This window comes from Hemicordylus capensis, chromosome 8, assembly GCF_027244095.1.
Source record: "Hemicordylus capensis ecotype Gifberg chromosome 8, rHemCap1.1.pri, whole genome shotgun sequence".
NCBI lineage: Eukaryota > Metazoa > Chordata > Lepidosauria > Squamata > Cordylidae > Hemicordylus > Hemicordylus capensis.
Genome location: NC_069664.1, coordinates 31,609,676 through 31,622,302, shown reverse-complemented (window position 1 = coordinate 31,622,302; position 12,627 = coordinate 31,609,676). Strand labels below are relative to the sequence as shown.

Sequence of the window (12,627 nt, the reverse complement as noted above, 5' to 3'; positions counted from 1 at the left end):
CATGATGCTATAAGTCAGCAGCACCTCCACCATCACTATGGAGCAGGTGAAAAAAGCGGAGCTGGGATGCATTTGGCGAGGGGGACTCTGCCTCTGCTGACTCTCCCCATGTTGAGCCAGAGGTTCCCCATATAAAGCTCAGCCCTAGGCATGGCTGACTATGGCCAGGCGCAGGCAGGCACACTCAGCTGTTATCCTGCAGCTGTGAGCCTATCTGCCTTTATCTGAGTGATACACTTCTGAATAAAGGTGCACAGATAGGACTGGACTGGAAAGGAAGAAGAGCTTCCTCTGGTGCTGCTAAAGCTGTCTTCTGGACCCTTTTCAGGATCTAATGGTGGGAGGAGACTCTCTGAAATGGGCTGTTGTGTCTAGGATCAGACAGACTTGCCATAGCAGTCTTCGAATGGTTGAAACTCAATATACTTCTGATTAGTCAGGAGTTACTCTCCTTGGATACAACGGTGGGGAGAACAAGAATGCCTAGAATCAGGCTCCATAGAGATAAAGGCTCTTTACACAAAGCAACCACTCCCACCCACCCACCCAGGTGCCCAGGCAGTGTGGTGGCACACACAGCGGAGTGCATGTTTGGCAACACTCAGTTGCTACATTGCAGCCAGTCTGTGTTGCTACCAGTCTCTTGCATTCTAAGGTTTTCCATGTTGCCCTCCAGTCTTCTTAATAGTCCTAATTTGTGACATTTCTTTCCTGACTAAAGGTAGAAACACAATTGCAGTGCCAGCCTGCCCAGTGTGGACTGGTAACAGGCTACTGACACCTCTGGTGGCAAACTCAGTTCACTGAGGAGCACTGCAAGATATTCCCCTCATGGGATGGAGCTACTCTGGGAAGAGCAGAAGGTTTCAAGTACTCTCCCTGGCTTCTCCAATATAGGGCTGAGAGAAATTCCTGCCTGCAACCTTGGAGAAGCCGCTGCCAGTCTGTGGGCCAATACTGAGCTAGATAGACCAATGGTCTGACTCAGTATATAGCAGTTTCCTATGTAAGGTTGTAGGCAGGATTCTCTCTCGGAGATGCTGCCAGGGATTGAACCTGGGACCTTCTGCATGCAAGCAGACAATCTACTACTGAGCGATGGTCCCCTCCCCTAAGCTAACATGTAGTCTCCCTTCCAAATGCCAATCGAGGGAGACCCTGTTTAGCAAAGAGGACAATTCATGCTCCCTAACACAAGCCCAGCTCTCCTCCCCATAATCCTTACCTATAATCAAAGTTTTGCCTTTGGGAGGGAAAAATCTACTTTTGTGCTGAAGCACAAGCACACCAATAAAACAAATATTTATTTTTCCTCTAACCCTGGACTTCCGGGTCAATGACCAGGGGCATCCACAGTCTCTGCCTCCCCCCAATCCTCTTTAGTCTGTCCCGGGTGCTGTGGTCATCCCACCACACCACCAGTTCACACCACACCAGCCAGCCAAGCATGACCGTGACCTGCGCTGGGCACCAAGTGTGACCTCTGATTTAGAGACAGGAGCGGGGAGTGGGGAAAGAAATATGTGGGATTGGAATATGTTAAGTTGCAGTTGAAATGTTTCTGCTAATGCATATTTGCATAAATACTCCTGTTTTATATTCTTCCTTACTGTGAGTTCAGTTGCTGTTTGTGCCCTCAAGAACTCACAGGTTAAAAATACTGTGTGTGTGTGTGTGTGTGTAGGGGATGATGCTTAACATGCATGGGTGGGGCGGACACTCCAAAGGCCTTTTAGTCCAGGCTTACCTTGGTACACCTCTGTGTTTGCTCAGCAGTAAGTCCCACTAAGTTCAATGGGGCTCCCTGCCAGGAAAGTGTGCGTAGGATTGCAGCCAAGTCATGAAAGCGAAAGGTTCCTTAAGAGGAAACATTTCAGGAAGTGATTAATTAAGAACAACCATGTCCAGGGAAACAGATGCAGTGAAAACAAAAAACATTTGTTGCTTTTGTTTGCTGCCCTGGGAGTGAGGTGAAATTGACCAGCTCAGTTCAAATGGGCAGACTTGATGGAGGGATCTGTGGTGGAGGTGAAACTGACCAGCAATTTTGTTTGCTTTGATTTGCTTTGTAAATTGTTGCTCTAGTTGTGCGGGCTGTGGGGGAAAACCAGTGTCTTGTCCTTATGTTTCTGTGGAGTGGGTGGGGGGGGGGATATAATTGATAACCTCAGTTGAACCAGCAGCCTTTGGAGGCCCCCCTCCCCTGCTAATTAAGCACCACCATGCTCAGCTGAGCTACTATACTACCCGGGACAGATCAAAGAGGATTTGGGGGGCACCCAGAGGCTGTGGAGGCCCTGGACTTCGGCCTGGAAGTCCAGGGGTAAGAGCTCCTCTGCGTTTGCTAAAGCTCCTGCAAAAACATGCCTCCATCTGGAGTTACCCCAAGGCTGTAAGCCTCTCAGGGCAGGGACCTGTCCACTCATTCTTTGTAAAGCACCAAGTCCATCATGGATGGTGTTCTCTCTTTCTCTCTCTCATATAGATATAGATATAGAATTCTAAGGGGCCCCTTAGACTATAGGCCAGCTTCAGTCCTGGTCTCCAGGATTTGGCAATGGAGAGCGAAATTGCAGGCATGTGTTTGCCTTGTATCCCCTTCTATTTGCTTTACAAGCTTCTTGTTTCCTTTTTTAGTTTCTCCTATTTGTTTTGCATTTTCTTTCTTGCATTGGATGTTGGTTTGACTTTTCCCCATTCGGTGTTATGTAATAACATAATAGGCTTAGATTCTGCCACAAACACAGTTAGAACGAGATGGATAGAGGCCATCTTTTCTTTGCAAATGACACTTTAAGCAGCGCTTACGCTTTCCCCACCTGTAAACGGAATGAAAAGCTACATCGACCAGAAAGTACATTTGATTTAAAAAATGGTTTATCTTCCGCTTGCAGCCAAGACCAACAGCAGCTCCGTCCTACGCCGTGCTGCAAGCCACAGGAGCGCCAGTTACTACTCCCCAGGAAGGATGGATGGATGTGCAAGCGACGAGTGTGAGGGAACGGGCCCTGGTGGGCAGCGGCTCGGAGGGAGGGAGGGAGGGGCCAAGATTGCCATCTGACTTGCTGTCCCTGTTCTTGTGCTTTTTACACCAGCGTGACACACACAATTTCAGCTGGTGTTTTTTCTCCCCGGTCTGGAGGCTTGTGCACTAGGAAATGCTTCCCCTATTGCATTTCTACCTGTCAGTCTTTCGTGGAGGATATGGGAGCGGGGCGGCTGCGGCATAAGAAAGAGGATCCTGCTGACCGGGGGGGGGGGGGCCGGCAGCCTCAAGGGCACCCTCCGTCCCCGGCGGCTCCCCGCTACATTCCATCCATGGGGCTCGATGCCCCCCCCCGTTCCTCCACCCCAGATCTGTGATGGTGGGGCGCAATCCTGCACCCCATGACGAAGCAAGCTCTTGCCGGCGGGGAGGAGGGCTCGGTGTTTGCCTGCCAGCCACCACCGACGCCTATTCTGGCTTTCGGGAAGGGGAGAGGCGCTCTGCACGTGCGCAGGGGGGCTGAGTGTGCTGCTGCTGCTGCCTTCCCCGCAGGCACACGCTCCAGGATGCCGCCTTCTTAAAAAAAAAGAGGGAAAGACGAGGAGCACAGACGGATGCCCGAGTGGCAGCCCGACCCCGCTGCCCGCGGACTCGGGACTGCATCCTCCCGCTGCTGCTGCTTGCTGGTGATGGTTGGGCGGAGGGAGGGAGGGAGGGAGGGAGGGGACGGGTTCAGCGCCGGCCTCCCGGCTGCCTTCTCCTTCCTCCCAAGCGAGGGCTCCCGGGGAAGAGCCGGCCAGACACTCCCTGGTGCGCCCCGCTCGCCGGCGCCGGCCGAGGAGGAGACTTTGTCCCGGTCCCTGGACAGCGGGGGGCGTGGCCCGGCGGCGGGCGGGGCCTCTTTTCAGGCTCCTGCTCTCGGAGGAGGAGGGCGGGCCCTTCTTACCATGCCAGCCCCGCCCCTCGCCCTGGAGCCGGCGGGGAGAAGAGGCCCGGGCGGAGCCTGCTTAGCATACAGGCCGCGCCCCCTCGCGCTGCGGCGGGCGCTGGGCGGGGCCTCGCCGTCGCGCCGCGCGGACCGTGCCCTCTCGCCGTCCTCCCATTGGGCGGGCGCGCAGGGAGGGGCGGGGCCGGCGCCCGTGGCCCCGCCCGGAGGCCCGAAGCCCCGCCTCCCCGTGACGCGCCCGGCTCGCTCCCCGCTCGCGCTGCTGCCGAGGCGGAGGCGCCGCCAGAGACGCCGAGCAGGTGCCCGAGATGGCCGGAGCCACCAGCCGGAGCCGGAGCCGGGCGGGCCCCGCGCCCTCGCCGCCGCCCCCCGCCCGCCCCGACCCCACGACGCCGCCGCCGCTGGCCGCCCCGACGCCGGACGCCTCGCCCGCCCCGTCCTCGGCGGCAGCGGCCCCGTCCTGCTGCGGGGCCCTCCCGCCGTCGCCCTCCCTCGTCCTGCTGCTCTTCTTGGCCGCCGCCGCCGCCTCGCTGCTCCCGACAGGTAGGCGCGCGGGACGGGGGCTGGGGGGAGGGAGCAGGGAGCAGGGACCCCCCTCCCCCACTCCGCGACCCCCTCCCCCCTCTGCCCCCCACCCACTTCCTCCCCTGAGCAGCTGCTCCCCCTTGCCTCAGTTTCCCTGCTGCCCAGGTGGCGGGTCGCTTCTGGGTCCCAGTCCAGGGGGCTGGTGCTGGGGGGAGAAGAGCGCAGCTTCTGCCCCCCACCCCGCTCTTTGACTCTGCCCCCCCCGCCAATGTAGTGCCCCTTCCCCCCCACTGCTCTGCCTCCCCCCTCCCAGCAGCCTCAGTTTCTCTCCCCCCCCTCCCTGTTTGCTTGCTGAGCTCCTCTCCTCCTCCTCCTCCTCCTCCATCTCCTCCCCCCCCGCCTGCATCCTGCACGTTTCTGCCTCCCTCCGTTTTGCCATCAGCGCCCCCCCCCCCCCGCACTCCGCCGGGAGTGTGAATCTCGCCGGGCTCTCACTTCTGTCTCTCCTCCCCCCTCCCCTCCCCTCCCCCCATCGCTCCTTGGTTAGCCCCCCCCCGCCAGCCTGGGTCGCTCTGCTTTCTCTCCACCCCGCGCACTTGTTCTCCTGCTCTCTGCCCCCCCCCCCCCCGCTGCAGCACCGGCTGAAATGCTCCCGCCTGCCGCCCCCAGCCCGTCGTGTTACAGCTCTGGAGTCTGAACCCCCCCAGCCCCCCCCTTGCCGCTGCAGCGTGTCCCTGGCGCCCTGGCAGAGGTGCGGTCTCCTGCCTGCCCCCCCCCGTCGCCTCTCGCCCCCTTCTCACTTCCAGCATCAGCTTCTTCTCCTCGCTCTTCCGCACCGTTTATTTCCACCCCCCACATACGAACCTGTTTCTCCTCGTCCTTCTCCCCCCCCACTTCTCCATGGGGTGCAGCCCTTTGAGGCATCCCGCCCCATGGAGACTCTGTGCCCCCCAGACTGGCCACGGCTCCTCCTGCGTTGAACCTGAAGTTGTGGCGCCCTTTTCATGTGGCTTTTGTGTTCCTGCCTTCGCCCTCCCTCCCTCTGCCCCCCCCGCCTTGCTCGCCGATTCCCTTTCCCCACGGAGCCATGGGGAGTTGGGGCCCAAGCAAGGGGTGCGGCAGGAGTGGGGGGGTTCCTTTCGGCCGCGCACCCCTGCTTAGCGGGGTGGGAGCGAAGGGGGTCTGTGGCGATGCCCGTGCGCCTCCTCCGTAGCCCGTCCACGGCTGTACCGTGTTCAGAGTCCGCCTCTGCCCGCCTCCTGGGCCGCCCGCCTGGAGCTTGCAGGGAGGCAAAGATTTGTGCTGGGGGGAGCACAAGTGTGCAAGTGTGTGTGTGTGCGTGTGCGCTGCAGTGGCTCAGTCCCGTTGTTGCGCTCGAGCAAAGGCTGGAACTCAGAAGCAAGAAGATTCCCCCAAGCCTTTTCTGTTCCATGGCAGAGCCAGCCTTGGGAAAGAAGAGGGCAGTATTTGCTTTCCATAACAAAGGGGAGCGGGAGGAATCGCTTCACTGTCAGATTGCTCTTTGCTTTGGTTCAGGGCGCTGTGCCGTCCTTTTCCCTTTCCTCTCCCGAAAGGAAGAATCGTGGGGCTTGGGGGAGAGAGAGCGGGTTGATGTCGCAGCTTCACCCCCGGAATTAGTTGAGTGGCAGACCCAGCAACAAGTGTGTGTGTGTGGGGGGGAAACTCCCCCCTCCCCGCTCTGCAGCAAACGAGTCCTTGCTGGAGCCTGAATCTTGGTCTTCGCCTGGGATGCGCTCCCTGCACTTCTCTCCCTGTGTGATGCTTGGCATGTCTGTGATCTCTGCTCCCTCCTCCGTGCAATCTATGTAAATAGTGGGCTGTTGAGTAAATTGCAGTGGAGCTGGGCCCAGCCTTTGTAGTGTAGTCTCTCCAATGCAAAGCTTTCCATAGGATGGCACTATTTTCCCCTTGGTCCCATTTGTTTTCTAGACTAGGCATGCACTGGATAAATAAACTGGGATTCCGTCCGCCTTGCCGTTCCTCTGGTGCGAACTACACAATCTTTCATGTTTGGACCTTGCGGCAGGCTGGTGGGGCAGCCCCAAACTTGTTGGTGCCCAAGTTCTGAGGGTCTTACTGCGTCTTACTTGCTGAAGGAGCATCCCAGTCTCTGTGGAGCCAGCTCATGCATGTGGGGGTTGACAATCGGTGTGTAACCCAGGCGTGAATTGGGATCAGCCTGGGATGGGCAAGGAGAGCAAAGCAAGAAGCTGGGTGGGGAAAGAGGCATTTGGCAGCCTGCAAATCGGAGGCTGTGAGGCTGCTGAACTGGCAGTGACAGAATGCTGGGGATCTCTCTCGTGGCGGAAACGGAGCTAGTAGTGGGCTGTTATTTTGTTTATAGAAGATGCCGGGCTTGCTTCCTTAAGACTGTGTGTGTTTTACTTTGGAAAGGAGAAGCTGTGGGCTTATGTCAGAGCTACATGAGCATTCTGTTGCCGGTTACCATGGAAGCAGCAGCTTTCCCTTACATATCTTACGGCCCGGCCCGACTCCGGTTTTCCAGGCGACATTTTGAACTAAACAGCAATTGGTGTGTGCGTCTTTGTCTCCTTTCTTTCTTTGTCCACCCAGTTTTTAAAATACACATTCTGGTATCACAAAGCTGCCTAATTGATGCCTGAGTCATGCATGTCTCGTGGAAATAGATGCAGCTTCTACCTGAGAACTGCAGCTGGGTCTTAGGCCAGAACATCTTGCTGGAAACCTGTTGGTTTCAAAGTAAAACTTATAGCAAACGGAAGTTATTGCCTGATCATTCTCGTCAGGATCAGATTATTTACTGCACGATGGTTGGTTTGGAACCGGTGAGTCTTAAGTGGAATGGCCAGATCCTTAAGAAAAACCATGTATTTTGAGTAAAATAGCATATTTAGATGCTAAACGATCAGTGGAATTTCTGCACTTGGAAAAATAAAGCAATTTAGGTAACCCTGAGGCATGGCTTCTTTGCCGATTGTTGGGTGTTCGGCAAAGTGGAACCGTGGACTGTTGCATTCCCTCTCTGCATTGGACCAAGAAGCTGCAGGAGGGATTGCCCTTCTGTCTGATTGCATTGATAAAATATCCCTCATTAACGCCACTTTATATTTACAGTGTGTCACTGGAGATGTACAAGGCCTCATTTACTGACTTGTGTGACAAGAGCATCTAGCATTATTTGCCTGGGACATTTTGGACTAACAACAGAGCCATTGAGTGATCCTTTGAATTTAACTAATACGAGAACGGTGGGGAATAAAAGCGCAGGCAGCTCTCTGGAACAAAGAGTTGTATTCATATGTATGTTGTACATGCTTTATCAAGTTCTGCAGAATGGCCCCCTTGGAAAAGGGCTTGGGGGTGGGGGTGGGGGAGAAGAAAAACTCTCGTCACTGTCTGTTCGTTCTGCTGGCTCTACGAACCTTCCCTTGGAGCTCCGGAGTGATGGGATTGTCCCAAGGCTGAATGCTGACTGCGACAAAGGTGGCACTTGCTTTTTGGGAAAATTGCATTTAAGAGCTACCATTCTAGGAGGCATTCTGACGTTTGGTGCTGGAATTCCTCCTGCCCAGCCTGGGTAACTGGTTACAAGGAGCAGAGTGCAGAGCCGAGCTCTTGGTGGCGGCTGATCTTTTGATCAGAAGATGGCGAAACAGAGATGTCACTTCAGTATGATGCTTGTCCGTGCTCGGTGCCAGACATCCAATATGCTCAGACTCTGAAGCAGTTTACGCAATTATGTTGCTGTCTTCATTGGTTTTAAAGGCTCCCCCCCCCACCCCCCACAACCCCACCAGCTGGTGATTCTTGTGTTCAAGAGCGAAACTGTAAAATGGATTCTGGTTTTACGGGATTGTGGAATTGGTGTTATTGCACCTCTTGGTTTTAGATTCATGCACAGCAACTACTCTAGTCACGTGAACTGAAGAATTGGATCACTAAACAATAACCAACCTCAAAGCTGCTTTTCCTGATGTGGACATGATATTGCACCCAGCCCCTTATTTTCAAATGCACATTGAGTATTAGAAAATGGCAGGTTTATTAAATGGAGCCCAGCTAATAGAGGTAACACAATGCGCGTGAAACAAAGGCTTTTGAAAGAAAATAAGTTACATGTTGAGATTCTGCAAAGATCAAGTCTGTCTTTTTTCTCCAGTAAACAATCGCAGGTTATCACCCTTGAACTTGACTGTGAACTAAAACACCGCTCCTAATAGTGTTTTCAAGAAGAGAGAAATGAAGGATCCAATGGGTATCACAGAAGAAACGTGACTGGCTGTTGCATTGGACATCTCTTAACTGGAGAGCGCCACACAGACAACTGTTGCAGAACTAAAGATTCACCCACGGCTCCTGGAAGCAACTGGTCCTGGCAAAAAATCTAATGGTCCAAGTTGAAAGCGAGTCTGTGCACTCGGAGATGCTTTGTGGCCAAGTGTGTGTTGCTTGCCCTCTGCTTTCTTTGCGCCACAATACCGGTGCTTTTCAGAATAGTCTATTAGTGAGACCTATGAATAGAACGGCCGTCATTGAGATTCAGCTCTTGTTCCTTCTTTCTGATCTGGAAGCGGCCTTAACACATCTGTGCCATGTTGTCTCAAATGTCTAATTTTGGCTCCCGCAAGAAGACTGTAATGTGATAGTGGGTGTTGGCCTACTGTTTGCAAAGCCAGTGAGGAGGCTCCAAAGCAAATGGCGGGTTGGGTAGTGGAGGCTTCTGTAGGCTCTTTCCAGGGTTGGTGGCCCTGTGTGTCCTTAGAACTCCTAGCAGATGAGACGTTTTCTGTATGAAGACACACATTTCTTGGGTGCCAACAGTCAGGTGGTTTTCATTGGCCTCTTTGGTTAATGTGGTCTTGGTGCTCTTGCTGCACCAGCGATTTCGACACAAGTTGTATAAAGAGAGCTTTTCCAGTGAGCTCCTGAAGTAGTACGATAATCAGGAGTGTGCTTTGGAGCATGTAGTAATTGCAGCACAAGAACAATTCAAGCATGGGTAATTGTAATGGGGGATAGGTAATGTTAAGGCTTGGTTTAGAATAAGCTGGTAACTTTAATCTATGCATTTCTATAGCACCTTTCATCTGAAGATAGCTGTGCTTTACAGTTAATTAAGCTTCACAATACTCCTGTGAGGCTGAAAAAGAAAAAAACTCCCAAGTGGCATCAAAATGCAGTCATCACTAGGGTGGAACACACTGCAGGTTAACCGTGCATAGCAATGCTACACAGCACTTTAGGAAGAATTAACTTGTTCAGGTGGTGGCATGGCTCTGGAAATCCTCGCCTGTACGACTAGCTTCTGGTAGCAGCTTATCCTCGCCTATACGACTAGCTTGTGCCTTGCTTAGGGTGTTATAGAACCACACCCCATAAGGCGTCCAGTAACCATGCTAGGGACACGTGGAGTGTGTTGTAATGATGTTGTATGCTGCTGAGAGGGTCCATACAACCAGGAATGAAATTTCTACCAATGACTAATTAAACTCCTGGTTAGCTTTCTCCTTCCGCTTGTGGGAACTACTTTGTTCATATTTGAATTCTCAACCGTTGGAAAACTCACACTGGCCCAGTCTAAGGCCTGGCTTTGCTCATGAGCTCCTGATGCTTGCGCCTCATCTTCCGTGTTAAATAGCTAAGTTGAAGATATTGCCTCTAATGATGACATTTGCCCCATTGATTGCTTGTTTAACTGGACAAACTTGTTAGCATTATCTTTGTACGAGCCTGGAGGGGAGTTTAAGTTCATAGCCTTTGTTTCGGACTCCTTCCTTTCCAGGGTGGCACTAGTGGTAAGGGAAACCAACTGAGCTGACTTGGCTGTGAAGTGATCTCTGTGTGTTTGTGTGTGTCTGATTCTATCAGGGAGGTGGTGGTGGAACGAGGTGTACATGACCAGACTCGAATGCCCTTGGTCAGTTTCCTTGTCAGTGGCGCATGGAGCTGATGAAATGTCAAGCTGCAGGAAAATGTTCTTATGCGCTTATTACTGCCACCCAGTGCTGATGGCTAAGTGCTCTTGGAATGACTTAATAAAACTGGTGGTGCCTAAGTGGTGGTAGGATGACTCTAAAGACACCTTGTATTTAGGGTTTGTGAGTTTGCAGTGCCTTGGTGGTGCTTGTGCGGCGGGTTTTTCTCTCTGCTGCTGGGTTGTGTACACATCAAAGTGCTCTATTTCAGCATCCCTTTCTGTTGCTTCAGTAGCGGATGGTGTCTTGCCCTTGCCCCCGTTGGGCAGGACTGGTTCAATGATACGATCTGCCAGGGCAGCAATCTGTAGACTTGGTCTCTGCCCTGTTCGTAAATGACAGTGCTGTATGTGTGAGTCTGGGTCAGCCTCTAACCCAGGGTGTGTGTCTGGTCAGAGTTAATAAAATGTATTTTGCCTTGAATCAGGCATGCCGTTTCATTCCACATCAAAGACTGCCTATTTAAATGCTATTACCATCCTGTTTGTGTGCATCGGAAATGACTTACCTAGTAATTTCCTTGGTGTTATGCATATACTATGTGCACTTTGTTGATGGGGTTTGCACTGACTCGCCTGTAGAAACACAATAATTTTACCTCTCTAAAGTGCCTTTTCGTTTCTTTGGATACATCTTGTGTTTTGAGCAAAATAAATGGAGCTCTTCGATATCTGCTTTCAGAATATAGCCGAGTGTCCAAAAATGCAGGCATTCTTTTCCATCTCTCCCTCCCCAAAAGCCTGCAATATGTGAGTTGCGTGTTTAAGCTTTTGCAAATCAGTATCTCTGCCAGTTTATTTATTGATTGTCAAATGTATATACTGTTTTTCATTAAAACAATCCCAAGGCTTAGTTTCGTCTCTATAAGCTGGTATGTGGTGATGGGTGTTGGGGCAACATGCAGATATGGCTACACCTTTGCCTAGGTCTCTTTGGAGGCTGGCAACAGCTCTTGAGTGGTACAGAACACGCAACAAAAGTTGCCTTTGTCAGGGAACCTGCAGTTGATAGGAGTTGGCTCACTTGGTGTGTTGTGTTCAGCTGTGATGTTGACTGGGCTTAAGGCTGTGCTTTGTCAGCTGACTAGACACAGAGTTCCTTAACAGAAGCTAGAGGCATGGTGCGCTCCAACCTGATACTTAGTGGTTTTGCCTTTGGCTAAAGATTTGTTCCATGCTACTTACTAGTGGTAGGAATTGGGGACTTGGATCCTTGGGATCTGTTTTTGGTGGCTGGATCTGAAAAGTGTGGGGGGAAATGCCTGTGATGGCAGGGACAGTAGCAGCAAGCCACCTGGCAATACACTCCTAACCCCTCTGGAGTGCTGACATCCACCACCCTCTGATTCTAGTGCAATGTACCTTAACACACTGCAAGGTCTTGGTATTGAGTGCCAGGTGTGGCTCGGGGGGATGGTAGGAACTGCTGTAACTTCTTATGAGTGTGTTGACTTGAGTCAAGGCAGAAACCCAGAAGAAATACTTTTAAAAAGTTAGCTAAAATGGCAATTTAGCTCAGTAGATGACTTCTTAAAAAATAAAACCATTATTGGGGGCCCTGGTCTGAGGGGTTTACCAACTGCGTCTTTTGTAAGTGCCACTTTTCACCAGCATCTTGAGATACTGCATACAAGATGGCAATGTCTGTACTGAGAAACTGAGAACAACTTCCGCTGTGGAATCGGACAATATGTTCTGACTGCCACAAGCGCAACAAGAAGAAAGTGAGAGTGGCGCTTATATTGGGAATGAGATCCTACTGCCATTTTCAGTTCTTCATCAAACAGCCTAGAGTCAGGGCTCAACCCTGAAGCACATCCGCATAGCTAAGCTCTGACCAGGGTTGTATGTGACACCTTGGTTCCTTGCATGCAACCTCCAGATTATTTTGCTGATGAAACCCAAATTGTAAAGGTATGCAAATTATCTGCACGGTCAATTTCCAGACATTGTGCCTAACCCTAGTCCACTGTGTTAATTGGAGATAGACAGGCTGACTGATTCAGACTTGAGTGGAATCCCCTTTCCTCAGTGATGACTGGGTGAAGGATCACACCCAAAGTGAAACTCTATGCATCAACACAATGTACCTGTTTCTTCTTTGGTAGCTGTATGTCTTTTCCTAAAATATCACACTGACTGCCCTTCAAAAGGACGGAAGAGTTTCTCTTTGTGGTCAAGCATGTTACCACT

The 12,627-nt window shown here is 52.2% G+C and overlaps 1 protein-coding gene across 6 annotated transcripts in view; it reads left to right on the top strand.

Moving 5' to 3' along the window:
- Positions 1-4,208: 4,208 nt before the first annotated feature.
- The window catches only part of CADM1 (cell adhesion molecule 1), a 247,638-nt gene continuing 239,219 nt past the window's right edge, over positions 4,209-12,627 (top strand). For 3 of the 6 annotated variants that reach the window (XM_053269308.1, XM_053269306.1, XM_053269307.1), the window contains exon 1: positions 4,210-4,475. In XM_053269308.1, coding sequence (XP_053125283.1) covers positions 4,241-4,475 — 235 coding nt within the window. In that variant the 5' untranslated portion in view covers positions 4,210-4,240. Of the gene's footprint in view, positions 4,476-12,627 lie in introns of all 6 variants that reach the window. The other 3 variants (XM_053269305.1, XM_053269304.1, XM_053269309.1) reach the window with 2 other exon arrangements.